This window comes from Heptranchias perlo, chromosome 12 (genome assembly GCF_035084215.1).
Source record: "Heptranchias perlo isolate sHepPer1 chromosome 12, sHepPer1.hap1, whole genome shotgun sequence".
Classification (NCBI taxonomy): Eukaryota; Metazoa; Chordata; class Chondrichthyes; order Hexanchiformes; family Hexanchidae; genus Heptranchias; species Heptranchias perlo.
In genome coordinates this window covers 22,485,139-22,512,703 of record NC_090336.1, presented here as the reverse complement: position 1 = coordinate 22,512,703, position 27,565 = coordinate 22,485,139, and the positions used below count along the sequence as shown (strand labels likewise).

The window sequence follows — 27,565 nt, the reverse complement described above, 5'->3', positions numbered from 1 at the left end:
ACCCCCGATCACTCTCCACTCCCGATCACTCTCTACCCCCGATCACTCTCTACCCCCGATCACTGTCCACTCCCGATCACTCTCCACTCCCGATCACGCTCCACTCCCGATCACCCTCTACCCCCGATCACTCTCCACTCCCGATCACTCTCCACTCCCGATCACTCTCTACCCCCGATCACTCTCCACTCCCGATCACCCTCTCCCCCGATCACTCTCTACCCCCGATCACTCTCCACTCCCGATCACTCTCCACTCCCGATCACCCTCCACCCCCGATCACTCTCTACCCCCGATCACTCTCCACTCCCGATCACTCTCCACTCCCGATCACTCTCCACTCCCGATCACTCTCTACCCCCGATCACTCTCTACCCCCGATCACTCTCCACTCCCGATCACTCTCCACTCCCGATCACTCTCTACCCCCGATCACTCTCCACTCCCGATCACTCTCCACTCCCGATCACTCTCTACCCCCGATCACTCTCCACTCCCGATCACTCTCTACCCCCGATCACTCTCTACCCCCGATCACTGTCCACTCCCGATCACTCTCCACTCCCGATCACGCTCCACTCCCGATCACCCTCTACCCCCGATCACTCTCCACTCCCGATCACTCTCCACTCCCGATCACTCTCTACCCCCGATCACTCTCCACTCCCGATCACCCTCTCCCCCGATCACTCTCTACCCCCGATCACTCTCCACTCCCGATCACTCTCCACTCCCGATCACTCCTCACTCTCCACTTCCCGCTCACTCTCCACTCCCGATCACTCTCCACTCCCGATCACTCTCTACCCCCGATCACCCTCTACCCCCGATCACTCTCCACTCCCGATCACCCTCTACCCCCGATCACCCTCTACCCCCGATCACTCTCCACTCCCGATCACTCCTCACCCTCTACCCCCGATCACTCTCCACTCCCGATCACTCTCCACTCCTGATCACTCTCTACCCCCGATCACTCTCCACTCCCGATCACTCTCCACTCCCGATCACTCTCTACCCCCGATCACTCCTCACCCTCTACCCCCGATCACTCTCCACTCCCGATCACTCTCCACTCCTGATCACTCTCTCCCCCCGATCACCCTCTCCCCCGATCACTCTCCACCCACGATCACTCCTCACTCTCTACCCCCGATCACTCCCCACCCTCTCCACCCCGAATCACTCCTCACCCTCTACCCCCGATCACTCTCCACTCCCGATCACTCTCCACTCCCGATCACCCTCTACCCCCCGATCACCCTCTACCCCCGATCACTCTCCACTCCCGATCACCCTCTCCCCCCGATCACTCTCTACCCCCGATCACTCTCCACTCCCGATCACCCTCTACCCCCGATCACTCTCCACTCCCGATCACTCTCTACTCCCGATCACCCTCTACCCCCGATCACTCTCCACTCCCGATCACTCTCTACCCCCGATCACTCTCCACTCCCGATCACTCTCCACTCCCGATCACTCTCCACTCCCGATCACTCTCTACCCCCGATCACTCTCCACTCCCGATCACTCTCCACTCCCGATCACTCTCTACCCCCGATCACTCTCCACTCCCGATCACTCTCCACTCCCGATCACTCTCTACCCCCGATCACTCTCCACTCCCGATCACTCTCTACCCCCGATCACCCTCCACCCCCGATCACCCTCCACTCCCGATCACTCTCTACCCCCGATCACCCTCTACCCCCGATCACTCTCCACTCCCGATCACCCTCTACCCCCCGATCACTCTCTACCCCCGATCACTCTCCACTCCCGATCACCCTCTACCCCCGATCACTCTCCACTCCCGATCACTCTCTACCCCCGATCACTCTCCACTCCCGATCACTCTCTACCCCCGATCACTCTCTACACCCGATCACTCTCTACCCCCGATCACCCTCTCCCCCGATCACTCTCCACTCCCGATCACTCTCTACCCCCGATCACTCTCTCCCCCCGATCACTCTCCACTCCCGATCACTCTCCACTCCCGATCACCCTCTGCCCCCCGATCACTCTCCACCCCCGATCACTCTCCACTCCCGATCACCCTCTACCCCCGATCACTCTCTACCCCCGATCACGCTCCACTCCCGATCACCCTCTACCCCCGATCACTCTCCACTCCCGATCACTCTCCACTCCCGATCACCCTCTACCCCCCGATCACCCTCTACCCCCGATCACTCTCCACTCCCGATCACCCTCTACCCCCGATCACCCTCTACCCCCGATCACTCTCCACTCCCGATCACTCCTCACCCTCTACCCCCGATCACTCTCCACTCCCGATCACTCTCCACTCCTGATCACTCTCTACCCCCGATCACTCTCCACCCCCGATCACTCTCCACTCCCGATCACCCTCTACCCCCGATCACCCTCTACCCCCGATCACTCTCCACTCCCGATCACTCTCCACTCCCGATCACTCTCTACCCCCGATCACTCCTCACCCTCTACCCCCGATCACTCTCCACTCCCGATCACTCTCCACTCCTGATCACTCTCTCCCCCCGATCACCCTCTCCCCCGATCACTCTCCACCCACGATCACTCCTCACTCTCTACCCCCGATCACTCCCCACCCTCTCCACCCCCAATCACTCCTCACCCTCTACCCCCGATCACTCTCCACTCCCGATCACTCTCCACTCCCGATCACCCTCTACCCCCCGATCACCCTCTACCCCCGATCACTCTCCACTCCCGATCACCCTCTCCCCCCGATCACTCTCTACCCCCGATCACTCTCCACTCCCGATCACCCTCTACCCCCGATCACTCTCCACTCCCGATCACTCTCTACTCCCGATCACCCTCTACCCCCGATCACTCTCCACTCCCGATCACTCTCTACCCCCGATCACTCTCCACTCCCGATCACTCTCCACTCCCGATCACTCTCTACCCCCGATCACTCTCCACTCCCGATCACTCTCCACTCCCGATCACTCTCTACCCCCGATCACTCTCCACTCCCGATCACTCTCCACTCCCGATCACTCTCTACCCCCGATCACTCTCCACTCCCGATCACTCTCTACCCCCGATCACCCTCCACCCCCGATCACCCTCCACTCCCGATCACTCTCTACCCCCGATCACCCTCTACCCCCGATCACTCTCCACTCCCGATCACCCTCTACCCCCCGATCACTCTCTACCCCCGATCACTCTCCACTCCCGATCACCCTCTACCCCCGATCACTCTCCACTCCCGATCACTCTCTACCCCCGATCACTCTCCACTCCCGATCACTCTCTACCCCCGATCACTCTCTACACCCGATCACTCTCTACCCCCGATCACCCTCTCCCCCGATCACTCTCCACTCCCGATCACTCTCTACCCCCGATCACTCTCTCCCCCCGATCACTCTCCACTCCCGATCACTCTCCTCTCCCGATCACCCTCTGCCCCCCGATCACTCTCCACCCCCGATCACTCTCCACTCCCGATCACCCTCTACCCCCGATCACTCTCTACCCCCGATCACGCTCCACTCCCGATCACCCTCTACCCCCGATCACTCTCCACTCCCGATCACTCTCCACTCCCGATCACCCTCTACCCCCCGATCACCCTCTCCCCCCGATCACTCTCCACTCCCGATCACCCTCTCCCCCCGATCACTCTCTACCCCTGATCACTCTCCACTCCCGATCACCCTCTACCCCCGATCACTCTCCACTCCCGATCACTCTCTACTCCCGATCACCCTCTACCCCCGATCACTCTCCACTCCCGATCACTCTCTACCCCCGATCACTCTCCACTCCCGATCACTCTCCACTCCCGATCACTCTCCACTCCCGATCACTCTCTACCCCCGATCACTCTCCACTCCCGATCACTCTCCACTCCCGATCACTCTCTACCCCCGATCACTCTCCACTCCCGATCACTCTCCACTCCCGATCACTCTCTACCCCCGATCACCCTCCACCCCCGATCACCCTCTACTCCCGATCACTCTCTACCCCCGATCACCCTCTACCCCCGATCACTCTCCACTCCCGATCACCCTCTACCCCCCGATCACTCTCTACCCCCGATCACTCTCCACTCCCGATCACCCTCCACCCCCGATCACTCTCCACTCCCGATCACTCTCTACCCCCGATCACTCTCCACTCCCGATCACTCTCTACCCCCGATCACTCTCTGCACCCGATCACTCTCTACCCCCGATCACCCTCTCCCCCGATCACTCTCCACTCCCGATCACTCTCTACCCCCGATCACTCTCTCCCCCCGATCACTCTCCACTCCCGATCACTCTCCACTCCCGATCACCCTCTGCCCCCCGATCACTCTCTACCCCCGATCACTCTCCACTCCCGATCACCCTCTACCCCCGATCACTCTCTACCCCCGATCACTCTCCACTCCCGATCACCCTCTACCCCCGATCACTCTCCACTCCCGATCACTCTCTACCCCCCATCACTCTCCACTCCCGATCACTCTCCACTCCCGATCACTCTCTACCCCCGATCACTCTCCACTCCCGATCACCCTCTACCCCCGATCACTCTCCACTCCCGATCACCCTCTACCCCCGATCACCCTCCACTCCCAATCACTCTCCACTCCAGCTCACTCTCCACTCCCGATCACCCTCTACTCCCGATCACTCTCCACTCCCGATCACCCTCCACTCCCGATCACCCTCTACCCCCGATCACCCTCCACTCCCAATCACTCTCCACTCCCGCTCACTCTCCACTCCCGATCACCCTCTACTCCCGCTCACTCTCCACTCCCGATCACCCTCTACTCCCGATCACTCTCCACTCCCGATCACCCTCTACCCCCGATCACTCTCCACTCCCGATCACCCTCTACCCCCGATCACCCTCCACTCCCAATCACTCTCCACTCCCGCTCACTTTCCACTCCCGATCACCCTCTACCCCCGATCACTCTCCACTCCCGATCACTCTCCACCCCCGATCACCCTCCACTCCCGATCACTCTCCACTCCCGATCACCCTCTACCCCCGATCACTCTCCACCCCCGATCACCCTCTACCCCCGATCACTCTCCACCCCCGATCACTCTCTACCCCCAATCACCCTCCACTCCCGATCACTCTCTACCCCCAATCACCCTCCACTCCCGATCACTCCTCACTCTCCACTCCCGATCACTCTCCACCCCCGATCACCCTCTACCCCCGATCACTCTCCACTCCCGATCACTCTCTACCCCCGATCACTCTCTACACCCGATCACTCTCTACCCCCGATCACCCTCTCCCCCGATCACTCTCCACTCCCGATCACTCTCTACCCCCGATCACTCTCTCCCCCCGATCACTCTCCACTCCCGATCACTCTCCTCTCCCGATCACCCTCTGCCCCCCGATCACTCTCCACCCCCGATCACTCTCCACTCCCGATCACCCTCTACCCCCGATCACTCTCTACCCCCGATCACGCTCCACTCCCGATCACCCTCTACCCCCGATCACTCTCCACTCCCGATCACTCTCCACTCCCGATCACCCTCTACCCCCCGATCACCCTCTCCCCCCGATCACTCTCCACTCCCGATCACCCTCTCCCCCCGATCACTCTCTACCCCCGATCACTCTCCACTCCCGATCACCCTCTACCCCCGATCACTCTCCACTCCCGATCACTCTCTACTCCCGATCACCCTCTACCCCCGATCACTCTCCACTCCCGATCACTCTCTACCCCCGATCACTCTCCACTCCCGATCACTCTCCACTCCCGATCACTCTCCACTCCCGATCACTCTCTACCCCCGATCACTCTCCACTCCCGATCACTCTCCACTCCCGATCACTCTCTACCCCCGATCACTCTCCACTCCCGATCACTCTCCACTCCCGATCACTCTCTACCCCCGATCACCCTCCACCCCCGATCACCCTCTACTCCCGATCACTCTCTACCCCCGATCACCCTCTACCCCCGATCACTCTCCACTCCCGATCACCCTCTACCCCCCGATCACTCTCTACCCCCGATCACTCTCCACTCCCGATCACCCTCCACCCCCGATCACTCTCCACTCCCGATCACTCTCTACCCCCGATCACTCTCCACTCCCGATCACTCTCTACCCCCGATCACTCTCTGCACCCGATCACTCTCTACCCCCGATCACCCTCTCCCCCGATCACTCTCCACTCCCGATCACTCTCTACCCCCGATCACTCTCTCCCCCCGATCACTCTCCACTCCCGATCACTCTCCACTCCCGATCACCCTCTGCCCCCCGATCACTCTCTACCCCCGATCACTCTCCACTCCCGATCACCCTCTACCCCCGATCACTCTCTACCCCCGATCACTCTCCACTCCCGATCACCCTCTACCCCCGATCACTCTCCACTCCCGATCACTCTCTACCCCCCATCACTCTCCACTCCCGATCACTCTCCACTCCCGATCACTCTCTACCCCCGATCACTCTCCACTCCCGATCACCCTCTACCCCCGATCACTCTCCACTCCCGATCACCCTCTACCCCCGATCACCCTCCACTCCCAATCACTCTCCACTCCAGCTCACTCTCCACTCCCGATCACCCTCTACTCCCGATCACTCTCCACTCCCGATCACCCTCCACTCCCGATCACCCTCTACCCCCGATCACCCTCCACTCCCAATCACTCTCCACTCCCGCTCACTCTCCACTCCCGATCACCCTCTACTCCCGCTCACTCTCCACTCCCGATCACCCTCTACTCCCGATCACTCTCCACTCCCGATCACCCTCTACCCCCGATCACTCTCCACTCCCGATCACCCTCTACCCCCGATCACCCTCCACTCCCAATCACTCTCCACTCCCGCTCACTCTCCACTCCCGATCACCCTCTACCCCCGATCACTCTCCACTCCCGATCACTCTCCACCCCCGATCACCCTCCACTCCCGATCACTCTCCACTCCCGATCACCCTCTACCCCCGATCACTCTCCACCCCCGATCACCCTCTACCCCCGATCACTCTCCACCCCCGATCACTCTCTACCCCCAATCACCCTCCACTCCCGATCACTCTCTACCCCCAATCACCCTCCACTCCCGATCACTCCTCACTCTCCACTCCCGATCACTCTCCACCCCCGATCACCCTCTACCCCCGATCACTCTCCACCCCCGATCACTCTCTACCCCCAATCACTCTCCACTCCCGATCACTCTCCACTCCCGATCACTCTCTACCCCCGATCACTCTCCACTCCCGATCACTCTCCACTCCCGATCACTCTCTACCCCCGATCACTCTCCACTCCCGATCACTCTCCACTCCCGATCACTCTCTACCCCCGATCACCCTCCACCCCCGATCACCCTCTACTCCCGATCACTCTCTACCCCCGATCACCCTCTACCCCCGATCACTCTCCACTCCCGATCACCCTCTACCCCCCGATCACTCTCTACCCCCGATCACTCTCCACTCCCGATCACCCTCCACCCCCGATCACTCTCCACTCCCGATCACTCTCTACCCCCGATCACTCTCCACTCCCGATCACTCTCTACCCCCGATCACTCTCTGCACCCGATCACTCTCTACCCCCGATCACCCTCTCCCCCGATCACTCTCCACTCCCGATCACTCTCTACCCCCGATCACTCTCTCCCCCCGATCACTCTCCACTCCCGATCACTCTCCACTCCCGATCACCCTCTGCCCCCCGATCACTCTCTACCCCCGATCACTCTCCACTCCCGATCACCCTCTACCCCCGATCACTCTCTACCCCCGATCACTCTCCACTCCCGATCACCCTCTACCCCCGATCACTCTCCACTCCCGATCACTCTCTACACCCCATCACTCTCCACTCCCGATCACTCTCCACTCCCGATCACTCTCTACCCCCGATCACTCTCCACTCCCGATCACCCTCTACCCCCGATCACTCTCCACTCCCGATCACCCTCTACCCCCGATCACCCTCCACTCCCAATCACTCTCCACTCCCGCTCACTCTCCACTCCCGATCACCCTCTACTCCCGATCACTCTCCACTCCCGATCACCCTCCACTCCCGATCACCCTCTACCCCCGATCACCCTCCACTCCCAATCACTCTCCACTCCCGCTCACTCTCCACTCCCGATCACCCTCTACTCCCGCTCACTCTCCACTCCCGATCACCCTCTACTCCCGATCACTCTCCACTCCCGATCACCCTCTACCCCCGATCACTCTCCACTCCCGATCACCCTCTACCCCCGATCACCCTCCACTCCCAATCACTCTCCACTCCCGCTCACTCTCCACTCCCGATCACCCTCTACCCCCGATCACTCTCCACTCCCGATCACTCTCCACCCCCGATCACCCTCCACTCCCGATCACTCTCCACTCCCGATCACCCTCTACCCCCGATCACTCTCCACCCCCGATCACCCTCTACCCCCGATCACTCTCCACCCCCGATCACTCTCTACCCCCAATCACCCTCCACTCCCGATCACTCTCTACCCCCAATCACCCTCCACTCCCGATCACTCCTCACTCTCCACTCCCGATCACTCTCCACCCCCGATCACCCTCTACCCCCGATCACTCTCCACCCCCGATCACTCTCTACCCCCAATCACCCTCCACCCCCGATCACTCTCTACCCCCAATCACTCTCCACTCCCGATCACTCCTCACTCTCCACTCCCGATCACTCTCCACTCCCGATCACTCCTCACTCTCCACTCCCGATCACTCCTCACTCTCCACTCCCGATCACTCCTCACTCTCCACTCCCGATCACTCTCCACTCCCGATCACTCCTCACTCTCCACTCCCGATCACTCCTCACTCTCCACTCCCGATCACTCCTCACTCTCCACTCCCGATCACTCTCCACTCCCGATCACTCCTCACTCTCCACTCCCGATCACTCTCCACTCCCGATCACTCTCCACTCCCGATCACTCCTCACTCTCCACTCCCGATCACTCCTCACTCTCCACTCCCGATCACTCTCCACTCCCGATCACCCCTCACTCACCTCTCGCCATTTTGCGTCACCACAACAACGGTTTCCAGCGTCTCTCCGTCACTTCCTGGTGACGGGCCCCGGGCCGGGTGCTCGAGCGATGGATTTTTCGCCTGTTTGAAGACGCCGGGCTGTTTCACAGCGGCCTCCCATCGACACAGGTCACATTTTTAAAACCATACTTAGCGGAGTCGGACCCGGCTTCGGAATCGGGGATCGTGGCGCTCTGCCCATTTTCTGGTCCAAATGGCGATGGTTAAATCCATTTCCCAGTCCAGTCCTGAGCCCTTCACATCAGGAAGGTTCGAGTCCCGGTCAGTGCTGATCTGAGCTCGGTTCACATTGATTAACCAGGGGTAATCACTGTTGACCTGGGCTGGTATCTCAAGGCTTATGCAATAATGCTCTTGAGCAAGGTGACCACCACCATAATCCATTATCCAAAATAATCATTGTATTTCTGAAGTTTCCTCCTTCGTTGCAACTTAGGAATCGGGGATCGTGGAGCTCTGCCCATTTTCTAGTCCAAAGAGCGATGGTTAACTAAATTTCCCAGTACAGTCCTGAGCCCTTCACATCAGGAAGGTTCTCGTCGCAGTTCTGTTCCCGGTCAGCTTTCTCATGTGGTGTACTTTGTAAACTTATCAAAACTGCCTCCTAAGTTTTTGCATCAAAGAAATTATAGTACACGCTGGTGCATTGAACTCCAAGACTATTTGGGGTTCATGTGTCTCGCATAGAACATCTCAATCTGAAGACTGCATTCTGTTTACCAAGAAACAAAAGGTTCAGCTAGAAACTGTTCCATTTCAAGAACCTTAAGCACAGCTTTGTTGTCACTTGTGCCATTTAGCATTTGTCTGATATCTTTCCTTCTATAAATCATCCAATAAATTCAATCAATTGTTTTAGCCTTAACAAAGTTGATCTAATGTTTGATATTTTCCGCTTCCCAGACAAGACACCAACTGAGAACTGCAGATTCCAGTGTGCAGCGTTACTGCTAACTCGGGCCACAGTCCTCGGTTAAGTAACCCACGGTATACACTCTCAGATCTGAGTGTAGCCCACTTGTAGGTTTGGGGGGGGGGGGGGGGGGGGGAGGGGGGGTTGGGAGAAGAGGTGTGCTCTTTTACAAACATTGATAAGAGAAACAATGTTTAAAGAGCCCAAACTGTAACAACTAATTCTGCCGATGAAATCAGATATAATACGAACAATTTAACAGAATAATCGCTCATTTATTGAACTGGATAAACAAGAAGCTGAACAGCAAGGCAATGATAAGCTAGAACTACGAGGAAATTAGTGAAAAAAAATCAAGTAAATCCTTCGACCACTTTCTTTTAATATATAATACAAAAACAATCAATCATTTAACAGACATTTGCTAGAAAAAAATTATAAAAGTTTTCAAAGTACAGTCACTAACAGATCACATAACATTTATTTTAATAGAAGAATGGCAATCAAGGTATTCATTATGATGAAATCAGCATAGGAATTAATGTTTCTTCACAATACATTTTTCAAATGTAAAATGAAAACAAAGTTAGATTTGGAATCGTACATCAGAGCAAACCCAAGTATCAGATTACTTTCATTTTGATTTATATAAAAAGTAAACTTTTTAAAAAAAAAATCAAGCTAATACATAAACACAACCATTAAAATATAGAGCAAAAACTCAAACAATTGAAGGTCACCCTGCTCGTTCAGAAATTTGGCCTCCCGTCTCCCATATTGTGTACATGGATCCTTGGTACCTCCTCTTCTCTTGCAGGGCAGTTGGTGGCAACCAGCTCCAAGGGTGCAGTTTATTATGCCAGTTCTGAATCAACAATTTAGAGGTGTGCAATACCTCCTCTCCAATTTGCTCTTCTTCCTACGGGGAAAGGTATCTTGCAAAATTCCTGCAATTTCCCCCCAGCTCCTCTTTAAAAATGGCCCTGTTAATACCTAAAAAACATGTGGGAGAAATGGCAGGTATATACTCGTAATATAATTCTATGGTGCAAAGTCAGGTATTTAAAAAAGCTTGGCTGGAGTGACTACGAAATCTCCCGTTACTGTCAGGCAATACCACACAGTTCCTGATAAGCAAAAGCATGGACATTTAGTCAGAAATCTTGCGTTGTGTTGAAGCATTAGAATTAACACAAACAGCTTTTATTCATCTATAATACTGTATATTAATACATTCCAAACACTAAATAAAAGACAAACATCTCAATCTTAGTTTTAGATTAAGTATATTAATCACAAAATAGAGTAGCACTGAGTTAGACAGGCCCAGTTGCAGGTTAAACTCTGTTCGTGCTCAGTTAACGGATTACAGCCAGCTACAATTGGCCTCAGTGCTTGGGGTAAGGAAATGAAAAAAACAAAAAAAAAAATCCATCTGCGTTCCCATCTTGATTAATTTCCATAACTACTGCTGAAAAGTAAATGTGTGGACATCAAGTGATGTAATTTGTAATTAGCCTGGTGAGTAAATGTAATACCTTAAAAGCCACCTCTCAAGGGTGAAGACATGAACAGCACCTGCTAGGATGCCCTCCAAGGTCAAATAATGCTGACACTCACTAATCTTGGTCACTCGTGAAGAATGGCCACTATCAGTGCCACGGAGCTGTACCTCAGCAAGAGTAAGTGTCTTCAGGAAAGGAGGTACGAATAGGGGAAAAAAACTGACAAAAAAAGTGTTTGCTGATGAGATTCGAGCAAAATTAATACCCATTTGACACAGAAGCAAATAATTAATGGCAACTGCATGATTTAGCAGTGAAATGCGTAAAGAATGCACGCCTCTTACTGCTTCTGAGTTCAGAAATACGAACATATATTAGTGTACAGCAGTCCCCAGAGAATACTTTTTCACAAATGTAGGTAGAAAACTCTTATACACCAAGTTAAAAATGCTCTTTTTACTCGGATAAAAATCTGTACATGCGTAGCACAGTCCATTTTTTAATGTAGTGTATCACTCCACTTGTCGCTCTACCATCTTATTTTCGGACACGAAAGAATTCCTTTCGGAGCCATTCTGAGTCCTCGTATAATCGAGGGTCTCCGAGGCAGAGGGTAGTTCTTTTGTAGAAGTAATAGTATAAAACAGCAGCTGTAGGGTGAAAAAAAAACTCACTTTCAGGTTAGTGCTTGATGGAATTACAGTTGAAACTTTCTACAGTAACAGGCACAAAGCATCTGTAGAAACAGATCAGAGGTTTTCCTTATGGCCTGGGGCTTAAGGCATCACATGTGTAACACAAAACTTCACATACTAGAAAGTCCCAGGTTCCGTTCCTGGTCCACGCTAAGTTAATTGATCCGAGCTAAGTTAGGCCACTGGATTTTAACAGGGCCAGGACCAATATCGTCACGGGGAGGTTCGCTAGTGTTGTTGGGGAGGGTTTAAACTACCTTGGCAGCGGGATGGGAACCAGAGCGTAGATTCGGAAGGGAGAGAAGCACAGCTGGAAATGGAAGGCAGAAAATTAGTAAGCAAGTTTGGAGAGGAAACAAAGGCTAGAAAATAGATAACAAAGGATTTTGGCAGTACTTAATGGTATATACTCCAATGCAAGGAGTCTAGTGAATTAGGCAGATGAGCTGAGGGCACAGATAGACACGTGGAAGTATGATACCATAACTATTAATGAAACATGCTTAAAGGAGGTCAGGAATGGCAGCTCAGCATTCCTGGTTACAGGGTTTTTAGATGTGATAGAGAGGGGGATTAAAAAAAAAGGAAGGGGAGGGGGGAGGTCGCAATATTGATTAAAGAAACAATTAAGGCTGCGAGGAGGGATGATATGTTAGAAGGATCATCAAATGAGGCCATATGGGTTCAACTGAAGAACAAAAAAGGGGCAATCACACTGCTGGGAGTGTACTATAGACCCCCAAACAGCCAGAGGGAGATTGAAGAGCAAATATGTCGGCAAATTTCTGAAAAGTGCAAAAACAATAGGGCAGCAATAGTAGGGATTTCAACTACCCTATTATTAACTGAGATACAATCAGTGTAAAAGGTATAGAGGGCGCGGAATTCTTAAAATGCATTCAGGAGAACTTTTTTGGCCATTACATAGCAAGCCCATCAAGAGAGGGGGCAGTTCTGGACTTAGTTTTAGGGAATGAAGCTGTGCAGGTGGAAGGAGTATCAGTGGGAGAGCATTTTGGTGGTAATGATCATAATTCAGTTAGATTTAGCCTCATTATGGAAAAGGACAAAGACAGACCAAGAGTAAAAGTTTTCAATTGGGGAAAAGGCCAATTTTACTAAGCTGAGATGTGATTTAGCCAAAGTGGACTGGAAACAGCGACTTGTAGGTAAATCAGTGTCAAAGCATGGGAGACTTTCAAGGAGGAGATAGCAAGGGTTCAGAGCAAATATGTTCCCACAAAGAAAAAGGGTGGGACTCCCAAATCTGGAGCACCCTAGATGTCTAGGAGCATACAAGGTAGGATAAGGCAAAAAAGGGAAGCTTATGTCAGATACCGAGAGCTCAATACTGCAGAAAGCCTAGAGGAGTATAGAAAATGCAGGTGTACATTTAAAAAGGAAATTAGGAAAGCAAAAAGAGGGCATGAAAAAACTCAAGTAAAATCAAGGAAAACCCAAAAGATGTTTTATAACTAAATAAAGAGCGAGAGGATAACTAAGGAAAGAGCAGGGCCTATTAGAGACCAAAAAGGTAACCTGTGTGTGGAGGCAGAAGATGTGGGTATGGTTCTTAACGAATACTTTACGTCTGTCTTCACAAAAGAGGGGGACGATGCAGACATTACACATAGTTAAGGAGGAGGAGTGTGAAATATTGGATGGGATAAACAATGAGAGGGGAAATATTAAGGGGTTTAGCATCTTTGAAAGTAGATAAATCGCCAGGCCCAGATGAAATGTATCCCAGGCTGTTAAGAGAAGCAAGGGAGGAAATTGTGGAAGCTCTGACCATCATTTTCCAATCCTCCCCGGCTACAGGCGTGGTGTTGGAGGACTGCTAACGTTGTACCGTTGTTCAAAAAGGGAGAAAGGGATAGACCGAGTAATTACAGGTCAGTCAGCCAAAGCTTGGTGGTGGGCAAATTATTGGAAAACATTCTGAGGGATAGTATCAACGGTCATTTAGAAAGGCACGCATTAATCAAGGACAGTCAGCATGGCTTTGTTAAGGGAAGGTTGTGTCGGACTAACTTGATTGAATTTTTTGAGGAGGTAACAAGGAGGGTCGATGAGGGTAGTGCATTTGATGAAGTCTACATGGATTCTAGAAAGGCTTTTGACAAGGTCCCATATGGCAGACTGGTCAGGAAAGTAAAAGCCCATGGGATCCAAGGGAAAGTGGCAAATTGGATCCAAAATTGGCTCAATGGCAGAAAGCAAAGAGTAATGGTCGACGGGTGTTTTTGTGACTGGATGGCTGTTTCCAGTGGGGTTCCGCAGGGCTCAGTACTAAGTCCCTTACTTTTTGTGGTACATACAATGATTTAGACTTAAATGTAGGGGACACGATTAAGAAGTTTGCAGATGATACAAAAATTGGTCATGTGGTGGATAGTGAGGAAGAAAGCTGTAGACTGCAGGAAGATATCAATGGACTGGTCAGGTGGACAGAAAAGTGGCAAATGGAATTCAATCTGGAGAAGTGTGAGGTAATACATTTGGGGAGGGCAAACAAGACAAGAGAATACACAGTAAATGGGAGGATACTGAAGTGTAGAGAACAGAAGGACCTTGGAGTGCATGCCCACAGATCCCTGAAGGTAGCAGGACAGGTAGATAAGGTGGTTAAGGCGGCATACAGGATACTTTCCTTTATTCGCTGAGAGATAGACTAAGAGCAGGGAGCTTATGCTGGAACTGTATAAAACCAGTTCAGGCACAGCTAGAGTACTGCGTATAGTTCTGGCCTCCACATTACAGGAAAGTTGTGATTGCGCTAGAGAGGGTACAGAGGAGATTTACGAGGATGTTGCCAGGACTGGAGAATTTTAGCTCTGAGGAAAGTTTGGATAGGCTGGGGTTGTTTTCTTTGGAATAGAGGAGGTTGAGGGGAGATTTAATTGAGGTGTACAAAATTATGAGGGGCCGAGAGTGGATAGGAAGGACCTATTTCCCTTAGCAGAGGTCAATAACCAGGGAGCATAGATTTAAAGGAATAGGTAGAAGGATTAGAGGGGAATTGAGAAGAAATTTTTTCACCCAGAGAGAGTGGTGGGGGTTTGGAACTCACTCCCTGAAAGGGTGGTAGAGGCAGAAACCCTCATCGCGTTTAAAAAATATTGGATATGCACTTGAAGTGCCGTAACCTACAAAGCTACGGACCAAGAGCTGGAAAGTGGGATTAGGCTGGCACAGACACGATGGGCCGCATGGCCTCCTATTGTGCTGTAAATTTCTATGATTCTATGGATTTGGCTCAGCACTCCCAGGCTAAGAGGAGAGGAATGCTGAGGCCAAATCATTCCTGACTGTTGTTACAAAGTGCACGTGCAGATGTCAGGAAAAACAGGATCAGATTTATGTTCAGCTATGATGCCCTCCGTAGTTGAATAGCTTGAAATACTCACTGTATTGACTCAAGGCTACTATGATGAGGTACAGGAGGATGCTTAGTGCCCTTGCAACTTATCCAAGCAGGAGTCAGAACTTTCAGCAGAGGAAAGGAATAAAATCAGGGGAGATGTGAAGTGGAAGTAGTACAATCTGCTATTACACAAGAGCACAAGTGATGTTAGTAGCAATGTATTATGATATGGTTTTAAACCTTTGATTCTCCACTTTAGTCATGCAATTGTGAGTAGATGCTGAGTGGTGGCCAGCTGGTTGCAGGGGTGGGGGGTGGGGGGAGGAAAAAGAGATGAGTTGCTCTGGCTATTCTCATATGACAGCTGAGTTAGAATGAGACTGGGAGAAGCCTGGGGAGCAGAAGGTCATGCTCTGGACTGGGTCCTTTATGAAATACATGGAGATGATAAAAGCAAGACTGAGTATCAATTCATTTCCACTAACTCAACAGGCAAATTATAAATTACATTTAATTATTGTTCAAAAGGCCTTCAATAAGGTACCACATTGTAGACTCATGATTAAGGTCAGAGCATGTGGAGTCAGGGGACATGTAGCAGAATTAATAGTAAGTTGGCTACAAAACAGAAAACAGGGAGTAGGGTTTAAGGGTAGCTACTCAGACTGGCAAAAGTTAGGAAGTGGTGTTCCACAGGGATCAGTGCTGGGACCACTGTTGTTCACGGTTTACATCAACGATTTAGACTCGAGAATCGGAAATAGTGTTTCAAAATTTGCTGCCGACAGGAAATTGGGGGGGGGCGGGGGTGGGTGTAGTTAATACAAAGGAAGAGTGCATTAAAATGCAAGAAGACATTAATAAACTTGCAGAATGGGTGTGTAAATGGCAAATTAATTTCAATATAGATGTGTGAGGTGGTGCATTTTGGTGGGAAGAACAAGGAGGCCACATATTGCTTGGATAATAAGAGTTTAAATGGGATAGAGGAGCAAAGGGATCTTAGAGTACAGACACACAAATCACTAAAAGCAATAACGCAGGTTAATAAGGCCATAAAAATGGTAAACCAAGCACTAGGGTTCATTTCTGCAGGGATAGAATTGAAAAACAGAGAAGTTATGTTAAACTTGTGTAAAACCTTGGTTAAACCACACTTAAGAGTACTGTACACAGTTCTGGTCTCCATATTGTAACAAGGATATAGGGGGATTGGAGAAGGTGCAAAAAATATTCACAAGGACGATGCCAGATCTGAGAGGATATACTTATCAGGAAAGACTAAACAGGCTGGGGCTGTCTTCTCTAGGAGAAGGCCAAGGGTGACCTGACAGACATCTTTAAGAGAATCATAGAAAGGTTACAGCACGGAAGGAGGCCATTTCGGCCCATCGAGTCCACGCCGGCTCTATGCAAGAGCAATTCAGCTAGTCCCACTCCCCCACCCTATCCCCTGCAAGATTTTTCCTTTCAAATACTTATCCAGTTACCTTTTGAAGGCCATGATTGAATATGCCTCCACCACCTCCTTGGGTTGTGCAATCTATGCTCTCTGGTTCTTGACCCTTCCGCCAATGGGAACAGTTTCTCTCTATCTATTCTGTCTAGTCCCTTCATGATTTTGAATACCTCTATCAAATCTCCTCACAACCGTCTCTGTTCCAAGGAGAACAACCCCAGCTTCTCCAGTCTATCCACATAACTGAAGCCCCTTATCATTCTAGTAAATCTCTTTTGCACCCTCTCAAAGGCCTTCACATCTTTTCTAAAGTGCGGTGCCCAGAACTGGACACAATACTCCACTTGTGGCTGATCCAGTGTTTTATAAAGGTTCATCATGACCTCCATACTTTTGTACTCTATGCCTCTATTGATAAAGCCCAGGATGCTGTATGCTTTTTTAAACCACTTTCTCAACCTGCCCTGCCACCTTCAACGATTTGTGCACATTTACCCCCAGATCTCTCTGTTCCTGTACCCCTTTTAGCATTGTGCCCTCTAGTTTATATTGCCTCTCCTTGTTCTTCCTCCCGAAATGTATCACTTTGCATTTTTCTGCATTAAATTTCATCTGCCACGTGTCCACCCATGCCATCAGCCTGTCCATATCCTCTTGAAGTCGATCACTATTCTCCTCACTGATTACTACCCTTCCGAGTTTTGTGTCATCTGCAAATTTTGAAATTGTGCCCTGTACACACAAGTCCAAGTCATTAATATATATCAAGAAAAGCAGTGGTCCCGGCACCGACCCCTGGGGAACACTACTGTACACCTCCCTCCAGTCCGAAAAACAACTGTTCACCACTAATCTCTGTTTCCTGTCACTTAGCCAATTATGTATCCATGTTGCTACTGCCCCCTTTGTTCCATGGGCCACAATCCTGATGATAAGCCCACCACGCGGCACTTTATCAAACGCCCTTTGAAAGTCCATATACACCACATCAACTGCAATGCCCTTATCTACCCTCTCTATTACCTCATCAAAAAACTCAGGTTAGTTAAACACGATTTGTCTTTAAAAAAACCGTGCTGGCTTTCCTAATCAATCAATCAATCGTCCAAGAGAATGTTACTTCTGTCCCGGATTATCGTTTCTAAAAGTTTCCCCACCACTGAGGTTAAACTGACTGGCCTGCAGTTGCTGGATTTATCCTTACACTCTTTTTTGAACAAGGGTGTAATATTTGCTTAATGAAAGGATTTGGTAGGGTAGATGTAGAGAAAATGTTTCCACTTGTGGGGGAGTCCAAAACTAGAGGTCATCAATATAAGATAGTCACTAATAAATCAAATAGGGAATTCAGGAGAAACTACTTTACCCAAAGAGTGGTAAGAATGTGGTGCGCGCTACCACAAGGAGTAGTTGAGGCAAATAGCATAGATGCATTAAAGGGGAAGCTGGAAGCTAAATAAGCACTCGAAGGAGAATAGAAGGGTATGCTGATAGGGGCAGATGAAGTAGCGAGGGAGGCGACTCGTGTGGAGCATAAATGTCGGCATAGACCAGTTGGGCCAAATGGCCTGTTTCTGTGCTGTAGGCTCGATGAACATACAAACCATTCCTGAAGCCACTGAACCAGCAAACATATTACTGCTGGTAGCAGAAGGATTTAGGTACCAGTGCAAGGAATAATTGAAAGGATTTTGAGAAAGAAAGCTTTTCCCTGCCCCTTAATTTTCACCTCTCCTTGCGGTGCTAACCAGCACCTCACTCAGCTGCCCATTCTTCACAAGTTCAGTGAGCACGGCAGGCTATTTGACCAAGTCTGGCCCTGTCCTCTCCAGATGTCCACACATGCCTTTCCAATAGGGTCAATGAATAGCTATCATGAAGAACCCTGTCTTATTTTTCCTTCCCTGACCCAGAAGCACTGATGCCAACTGTAGCATTCCTGTGATCACCCTAGCTGAGATCCGTCAAGAACACAGACCAGGAATCAAACCTAGAACCTTCTGGTCTCGACAGCTCAATAACACATTGGATCGTAGAAGACGTCTACTTAATTCAGTAAACATTTAAAAAATAATGCCTTTCTATTTTACATATTTGAAAAGGGTCTCCTAATACTGGAAAATGTTTTATAATTTCTTTAAAAATGTAACTTGATGACCAAATCTTGCCATCAGTAACCACTTCAAAAGAAAACAATAACTTCAATATAAATCAAGTCAGAAATTAGTTGTTTTTCTTTGAAGGAGCGACTTTTATATTTGTACAGACAGAATCACCAATCACAGGCTGGGAGGAATTACGAATCTGAGAAAACAGAATTAATATCAGTTATTAATCCAGAGAGCTTCAGCTATCTGAGTGTTGATTCAATTCTCCTATAAAATTCATTAACTCCTTCATGCCAGTTCTCTACTGACATCTGCATCCACTACTTACATACAAAATACACAAAAAGAAAATCCTCAAAGATTAAAAACAAATTTTGAAAAAACGTTAATATTAACTCTTGTAACAGTTTTGTTGAAGGGGTTTTGAGACATCAGAGCACACCCTTAAATAGCCAGTTTCATCTGCCAGCCTACGCAAGGAATTGGTACTCAGTAAAATAATGGGACTCAAGGCGGATAAATCCCCTGGACCTGATGGCTTACATCCTCGGGTCTTGAGGGAAGTGGCAGTGGGGATTGTGGATGCTTTGGTAATAATTTTCCAAAATTCTCTGGACTCAGCAAAGGTCCCGGCAGATTGGAAAACTGCTAATGTAGCACCCTTATTTAAAAAGGGTAGTAGGCAGAAGGCTGGAAATTATAGACCAGTTAGCCTAACATCTGTGGTGGGTAAAATTTTTGGAGTCTATTATTAAGGAGACAGTAACGGAACATTTAGATAAACATAATTTAATAGGACAAAGTCAGCATGGCTTTATGAAGGGGAAGTCATGTCTGACAAATTTGCTTGAGTTCTTTGAGGACATAACGTACAGGGTGGATAAAGGGGAACCAGTGGACGTAGTGTATTTAGACTTCCAGAAGGCATTCGACAAGGTGCCACATAAAAGATTATTGCTCAAGATAAAGAATCACTGGATTGGGGGTAATATTCTGGCATGGGTGGAGGATTGGTTATCTAACAGGAAGCAGAGAGTTGGGATAAATGGTTCATTCTCGGACTGGCAACCAGTAGCCAGTGGTGTTCCGCAGGGGTCAGTGCTGGGTCCCCAACTCTTTACAATCTATATTAACGATTTGGAGGAGGGGACTGAGTGTAACATATCAAAGTTTGCAGATGATACAAAATGGGAGGGAAAGTAGAGAGTGAGGAGGAAATAAAAAACCTACAAGGGGATATAGACAGGCTGGGTGAGTGGGCGGAGATTTGGCAGATGCAATACAATATTGGAAAATGTGAGGTTATGCACTTTGGCAGGAAAAATCGGAGAGCAAGTTATTATCTTAATGGCGAGAAACTGGAAAGTACTGCAGTACAAAGGGATCTGGGGGCCCAAGTGCAAGAAAATCAAAAAGTTAGTTTGCAGGTGCAGCAGGTGATCAAGAAGGCCAACGGAATGTTGGCTTTTATTGCTAGGGGGATAGAATATAAAAACAGGGAGGTATTGCTGCAGTTATATAAGGTATTGGTGAGACCGCACCTGGAATACTGCATACAGTTTTGGTGTCCATACTTAAGAAAAGACATACTTGCTCTCGAGGCAGTACAAAGAAGGTTCACTCAGTTAATCCCGGGGATGAGGGGGTGGACATATGAGGAGAGGTTGAGTAGATTGGGACTCTACTCATTGGAGTTCAGAAGAATGAGAGGCGATCTTACTGAAACATATAAGATTGTGAAGGGGCTAGATTGGGTGGATGCGGTAAGGATGTTCCCAAGGATGGGTGAAACTAGAACTAGGGGGCATAATCTTAGAATAAGGGGCTGCTCTTTCAAAACTGAGATGAGGAGAAACTTCTTCACTCAGAGGGTAGTAGGTCTGTGGAATTTGCTGCCCCAGGAAGCTGTGGAAGCTACATCATTAAATAAATTTAAAACAGAAATAGACAGTTTCCTAGAAGTAAAGGGAATTAGGGGTTACGGGGAGCGGGCAGGAAATTGGACATGAAGCTGAGTTCGGATCGGTCAAGGCCCTGTGGGTGGCGGAGCAGGCCCAGAGGCTGAGTGGCCGGGTCCTGCTCCTACTTCTTGTGTTCTTTAGATTTGAGGTTAGGATCAGATCAGCCATGATCTTATTGAATAGCGGAGCAGGCTCGAGGGGCCGATTGGCCTACTCCTGCTCCTATTTCTTATGTTCTTGTGTTAACCAACCAGTGTTAAGTACATCATTGATGTCCAAAATGTAGCCTATGGGCCAAATACGATCTGGGAACCTCTTTGACCTGTTGGAAAGAGAGTGTGTATGCAGACTTTGGGTGAGAACAAGGTCAGATTCAACAATGATCCACCTGAGGTGAGAGTGGGACTTGTTGAAAGTCACTGTCTGGATGAAGAACGTTCACAGGTGAATGGCGCCTAAAGAATCTTACCTCAGCAAAAGTCAGCAGCTTCAGGAAAAGATTATTTAAAAAATAGGCAATATTGAAAACATTAGAATAGTATTGACAGCTCTCTTACCAAACCGTTGGAAGACGAAAAGTGCTTGAAGTCCATTTGTCCACAAGTAACTCTGTATTTGCAACCATCGCAGATTCTGATAAAAATAGGAATTAAAAGTGCACAATGAAGGTGAATAAGATTAAGGAGCTCAGGGAAAATATTTATAGCAACACCCACAGCCGTTTTTGACGACATGCAAACAGGTTTAGAAATGCTTTTAGCAACATGACACCTACGTATCACCTAATAGGATTACCAGTATAAGCAAGCCAAATCCCTTTGACCTTCTAGCTCATCTCATGGATAACAACAACTTGCATTTATATAGCACCTTTAATGTAGTAAAATGTCCCAAGGCACCTCACAGGAGCATTATCAAACAAAATTGACATCGAGCTATGTTAAGACAGGTCACCAAAAGCTTGATCAGAGATCGGTTTTAAGGAGCGTTTTAAAGGAGAGAGAGGTAGAGAGGTGGGGAGGTTTAGGGAAGGAATTCCAGAGCTTAGGGCCTAGGCAGCTGAAGGCTGCCAATGGTGGAGCGATTAAAATCAGCAAAGCGCGTCGGGCAAGAATTGGAGCACCACAGAGATCTCAGAGGGTTGTTGGGCTAGAGGAGGTTACAGAGGTAGGGAGGGGAGTGGTCATGGAGGGATTTGAAAACAAGGATGAGAATTTTAAAAATCGAGGCGTTCCTGGACTGGGAGCCAATGTAGGTCAGGGTACAGGGGTGATGGGAGAACGGGACAGTGCGAGTTAGGATACGGGCAGCAGAATTTTGGATGAGCTCAAGTTTATGGAGGGTGGAAGATGGGAGGCCGGCCAGGAGAGCATTGGAATAGTCAAGTCTAGAGGTAGCAAAGGCATGGATGAGGGTTTCAGCAGCAGTGAACTGAGGCAGGGGCAGAGACGGGCGATGATAGAGGTGAAAGTAGGCGGCCTTTGTGATGGATACCAGAGAACATGAGTGTTGCCAACATTTGTGATTCTTAAACAGAGCCCCAATGCAGCTGCTGCTGCTCAGGCTTAATCCCAAAACTAAATCTGACGTTCAAAGCAAACTATGTTTCCTATGAACCGAAGCCGCACCTCACACATATCATGTATAAAATAGCATGCCCAAGATCAACAATTGTCCTTTTATTCTGATACTGCCCAATGGAGATGGTGTGGGATGCCCACCATGTTTTCCAATCTTCTCTGAAAGGTAGCACAAACCTTATTTGATCAATGAGGATAGGTTAAAACTAATTGTCAGATTTATTTACAAGTAGAATAATAAATAGATGTGGTTAAGATGCAGCAAGTTACTAAAATGCAGTATCAGGAATAAGAAGCCAGAACAGATGATTCAGGATCCTCATGGATGAGCTGTAAGCTCTACTCCCAGTCTCTCTCTTTTCTTCCCTCTCATTCCCAAAAGCTGGATCTGTCCATGACTCTATCATTCTCTCTTGTCCACTCTCACATTCTCTGTCTCTCTTAATTCCCTCCTTCTCTTCACCAACGAAGAAGATGCTGCCAGAGTCTCAGTAAAAGGAAGATATAGTTGAGATACTGGATGGGCTAAAAATTGATGGAGGAGGTACTAGAAAGGCTAGCTGTACTTAAAGTAGATAAGTCACCCGGTCCGGATGAGATGCATCCTAGGTTGCTGAGCGAAGTAAGGGTGGAAATTGCGGGGGTACTGGCCATAATCTTCCAAACATCCTAAGATACGGGGGTGGTGCCAGAGGACTGGAGAAGTGCAAATGTTACACTATTCACCACTACTCTCTGCTTCTTGTTACTTAGCTAATTCTGTATCTATGCTGCTACTGCCTCCTTTATTCCACGGGCGTCAATCTTGATGACAAGCCTATTATGCGGCACTTTATCAAATGCCTTTTGAAAGTCCATATGCACCGCATCAACTGCATTGCCCTCATCAACCCTCTCTATTACCTCATCAAAAAATGTAATCAAGTTAGTTAAACACAATTTGCCTTTAAAAAGGGTGTACGGATAAACCCAGCAACTATAGGCCAGTCAGTTTAACCTCAGTGGTAGGGAAACATTTAGAAATGATCATCCGGAACAGAATTAACAGTCACTTGGACGAGTGTGGATTGATTAGGGAAAGCCAGCACAGATTTGTTAAAGGCAAATCGTGTTTAACTAACTGGATTACATTTTTTGATGAGGTAATAGAGAGGGTTGATGAGGGCAATGCAGTTGATGTGGTGTATATGGACTTTCAAAAGGCATTTGATAAAGTGCCGCATAATAGGCTTGTCATCAAGATTGAAGCCTGTGGAATAAAGGAGGCAGTAGCAGCATGGATACAAAATTAGCTAAGTAACAGGAAGCAGAGAGTAGTGGTGAACAGTTGTTTTTCGGACTGGAAGGAGGTGTACAGTGGTGTTCCCCAGGGATCAGTACTAGGATCACTGCTTTTCTTGATATATATTAATGACTTGGAATTGGGTGCACAGGGCACAATTTCAAAATTTGCAGCTGAAAAAACTTGGAAGTGTAGTGAACAGTGAGGAGGACAGTGATAGACTTCAAGAGGATACAGACAGGCTGGTGAAATGGGCGGACACGTGGCAGATGAAATTTAACGCAGAAAAATGCGAAGTGATGTTTTTCCTACTGAAATGTGAGGAGAGGCAATATAAACTAGAGGGCACAATTCTAAAAGGGGTACAGGAACAGAGAGTTCTGGTGGTGTTCATGCACAAATCATTAAAGGTGGCAGGGCAGGTATGAAAAGCAGTTAAAAAAAGCATACAGGACCCTGGGCTTTATAAAAGCAAGGAAGTCATGATGAACCTTTATAAAACTCTGGTTCGACTACAACTGGAATACTATGTCCAGTTCTGGGCACCGCACTTTAGGAAAGATGTGAAGGTCTTAGAGAGGGTGCAGAAGAGATTTACTAAAATGATTCCAGGGATGAGGGACTTTAGTTACATGAATAGACTGGAGAAGCTGGGGTTGTTCTCCTTGGAACAGAGAAGTTTGAGAGGAGATTTGATGGAGGTATTCAAAATCATGAAGGGTCTAGACAGAATAGAGAGAGAGAAACTGTTCCCATTGGTGGAAGGATCAAGAACCAGAGGACATAGATTGAAGGTGATTTCCAAAAGAACCAAAGGTGACATGAGGAAAAACTTTTTTTTAAAAAAACACAGCAAGTGGTTAGGATCTGGAATGCACTGACAGAGTGGGTGGTTGAGGCAAATTCAATTGTGGCTTTCGAAAGGGACCTGGATAAGTACTTGAAAGGAAAAAACTTGCAGGGCTACGGGGATAGGGCAGGGGAGTGGGACTAGCTGGATTACTCTTGCATAGAGCTGGTACGGACACAATGGGCGAATGGCCTCCTTCTGTGCTGTAACCTTTCCATGATTCTATTCTCGGTATTTGCCTCCCATGTTTCCATAACCTGGCTCTCTGCTCTCCTCTTCTCACTCCCTTTGTTTCTCCCTTCATTTGCTGTACTTTGTCCTCTACGTTTGTCTCTATGCAGCATGGGCTTACTATAAATTACATGTGAAATGCATGGCACCTTCTTTATCCTGCACTAATCAACAGTATCAGAGTTCCCACAGAATCAGTGGCTGCAAAAAGCCAGACTAACCTCAAGCATTCAAACCATCGGGACATATCTCATAATGAACTGCCAAACCATTGCAACAAATTCCCCTAGATATAAAAAAAACTTAAATAACCTAAGCAAATACGCTTTACACTATTATTGTGTAGTGCATTGTCTTGCTCCATTTTATTGATACTATTATGGTTAATGCTCCTCTGAACTTTCCTTTCTTGTTCTTCCTAAACATAAAATAATCCATTGTACACGTTTGTCCTCTTTCCTACATCCTCACTCTGTTGAAATAAACTCATTGCATTACCCCTAATCCTTTACCTGAACTTCAAAATTGTGAAACTCCTTAATCTTCCCTCCCTCCTATAATCTAAAAGCATTTAAAACCAAAGCATGCCGTCATCTAATCACAACTTTACCTCATTGTCTGTCTGACTCTTTTCAACATTGGTGGTGTCCTGCGCTATGGGCCTTGGCCCTTCATCGGAGTTTCTCAATAAATAAAGACATAGCTTCCCTAATATCTCAGCAAGTTTATTCAGTGAATAGCTGAGCCATTCAGATTAGGAATGTCCCAGCTTTGAACCCACAGCCTATGCTAAGTTAGCTGATCTCAGCTAGTGCACCAGTAGAGGCACTGCAAATGGCTAGGGAGGAGAAAATAAATCATGTTTCTGCTTATGACTGCCATCTAGCAACCACTGATGGAAGTACATTTTTGTAGAGTTGAGTGAAGATGGGATTGGGATCAGCATGATTTCCGACATGACAGGATAGCCTGCCATCATTCACTGTCTCAGATCTCATCTGAACCAGAGGGTATCCAGATCCCATGGAACCATAACCAAGCAAGGAGTCTACACATTCAGAAGAGGGGAGGTTAAAAAATTGGCAGGAAAAAAAAAATCTTGCATCAGAACTTCCAAATCACAGTCATGCTGTGTGGGGAAGCAGAAGCCAAGGACTTACGGGGGGGGGGGGGGGGGGGAGGACAAAATAATAATCTGTTTTCAAACACCTTCTAGCAACCAGCTACAACCAGTACTAATTGGGTTGAGAGCAGGTTGCCCACCTGCCCTTTCAATGACAGATATTAGTGATCAGAGCAAAAGATAAAGTGAGAAAATATTTTTCCCCCCCTTAGACAAACCCGAGGAAAATCATATTCTTTTCACTTTTGAAGATGCTGACTCTTGTACCTGCCTAGTGTTGGCAGACTATTGGAGGACAGCATCATAGCAATGCCTGACCTGCACACATCTTGGAGGGGTTATTAAATAGTAAGAACGCTGGCTAATTTTCCTCTCCCTTGTCAAGGGCACTGAGGCCAACTGCAGCACCACCCTGGTTGACCTCAGCTAACTCATCACGTACTTGTGTTTCCTGTTTAGATGTTAACTTACCCTGTATTTCCAATTTTTCTGTTTTAATTAAGGACTTACTCATTTTGCTATCCTCACTATTAGCCAAAAATTTACCATATTCAGCTAAAAACCTATAATTACAGATTCTCCCCCTCCAAGAAAAATTTGAAAGAAAGATTACATTCATATAGCAGATCACCTCTCAAATATCACACAAGTAATTCATTGCATGTGAATTGCTTTAAGTGTAGTTACACACTCAAAAATGCAATATCTGTGATTTCTTCCTTTGTTTAAAGCTTGCTTACCAGAGTCCAAACATGAAAGCTGACACTCAGAAGAAAGTAGACACCAGAGACAACAATGGTTCCTGTAAACCTGTGAATCAGCAATTTGACCAACCCAGCTTGAAAGATGAATGTGTTGAAAAACATAAGGAAGATGATGATGATATTGAAGAGGATTCCAATGTCCTGAATACTGAAGAGAGGGGGTGGTGGGGGGGGGGGGGAAGATACACAAGTTTAGATTTCTTTAAAAAAAGTTCCCAGACTAATTATTGCAATTCTACAGTAACAATGCCAATTAACACATATTGCTCCGTTAAATGCAATTCAGCAATTACAGTCTTTGAAAGCAATCAACTAGGTAATTGCAGTGCCTGTGTGTTATTCAGCCATACGGAGCAGAAGGTCCCAGGTTAGATCCCTGGTCTGTGTTGATCTCAGCTAGGTTGATAGCCAAGGTGCTATAATTGGTCTCACTGCCACCAGACGCCGGGGGGGGGGGGGGGGGGGGGGTGGAGAAATCAACCAGGGCTCCTGATGACTGTCCAGTTATCCTGACTGGAAGGTACCTGCAGGTACAAATAAGATTGGAGTTGACCGTGATGCCTTCTCTGATTGAATAATCTGATGACATTCATCAATTCATCGTCTAGGCTCACACAAGACACATGGCCACTTGGACGAGGTATGTCACTTCCCATGGAAC

The 27,565-nt window shown here is 48.5% G+C and overlaps 2 protein-coding genes across 2 annotated transcripts in view; both read right to left on the bottom strand.

The window, feature by feature from the left end:
• Positions 1–9,068, bottom strand: part of LOC137327685 (transmembrane protein 216-like) — a 107,641-nt gene extending 98,573 nt beyond the window's left edge. The window contains exon 1 of the mRNA XM_067993493.1: positions 9,026–9,068. Within this exon, the coding sequence (XP_067849594.1) occupies positions 9,026–9,035 (10 nt within the window). The 5' untranslated portion in view covers positions 9,036–9,068. The remainder of the gene's footprint in view (positions 1–9,025) is intronic.
• A 1,202-nt stretch (positions 9,069–10,270) lies between these two features.
• The window catches only part of tmem138 (transmembrane protein 138), a 34,117-nt gene continuing 16,822 nt past the window's right edge, over positions 10,271–27,565 (bottom strand). The window contains exons 3-5 of the mRNA XM_067993492.1: positions 26,881–27,052; positions 21,632–21,707; positions 10,271–12,134 (exon numbers count right to left, since the gene is read on the bottom strand). Of these exons, the coding sequence (XP_067849593.1) occupies positions 12,022–12,134; positions 21,632–21,707; positions 26,881–27,052 (361 nt within the window). The 3' untranslated portion in view covers positions 10,271–12,021. The remainder of the gene's footprint in view (positions 12,135–21,631; positions 21,708–26,880; positions 27,053–27,565) is intronic.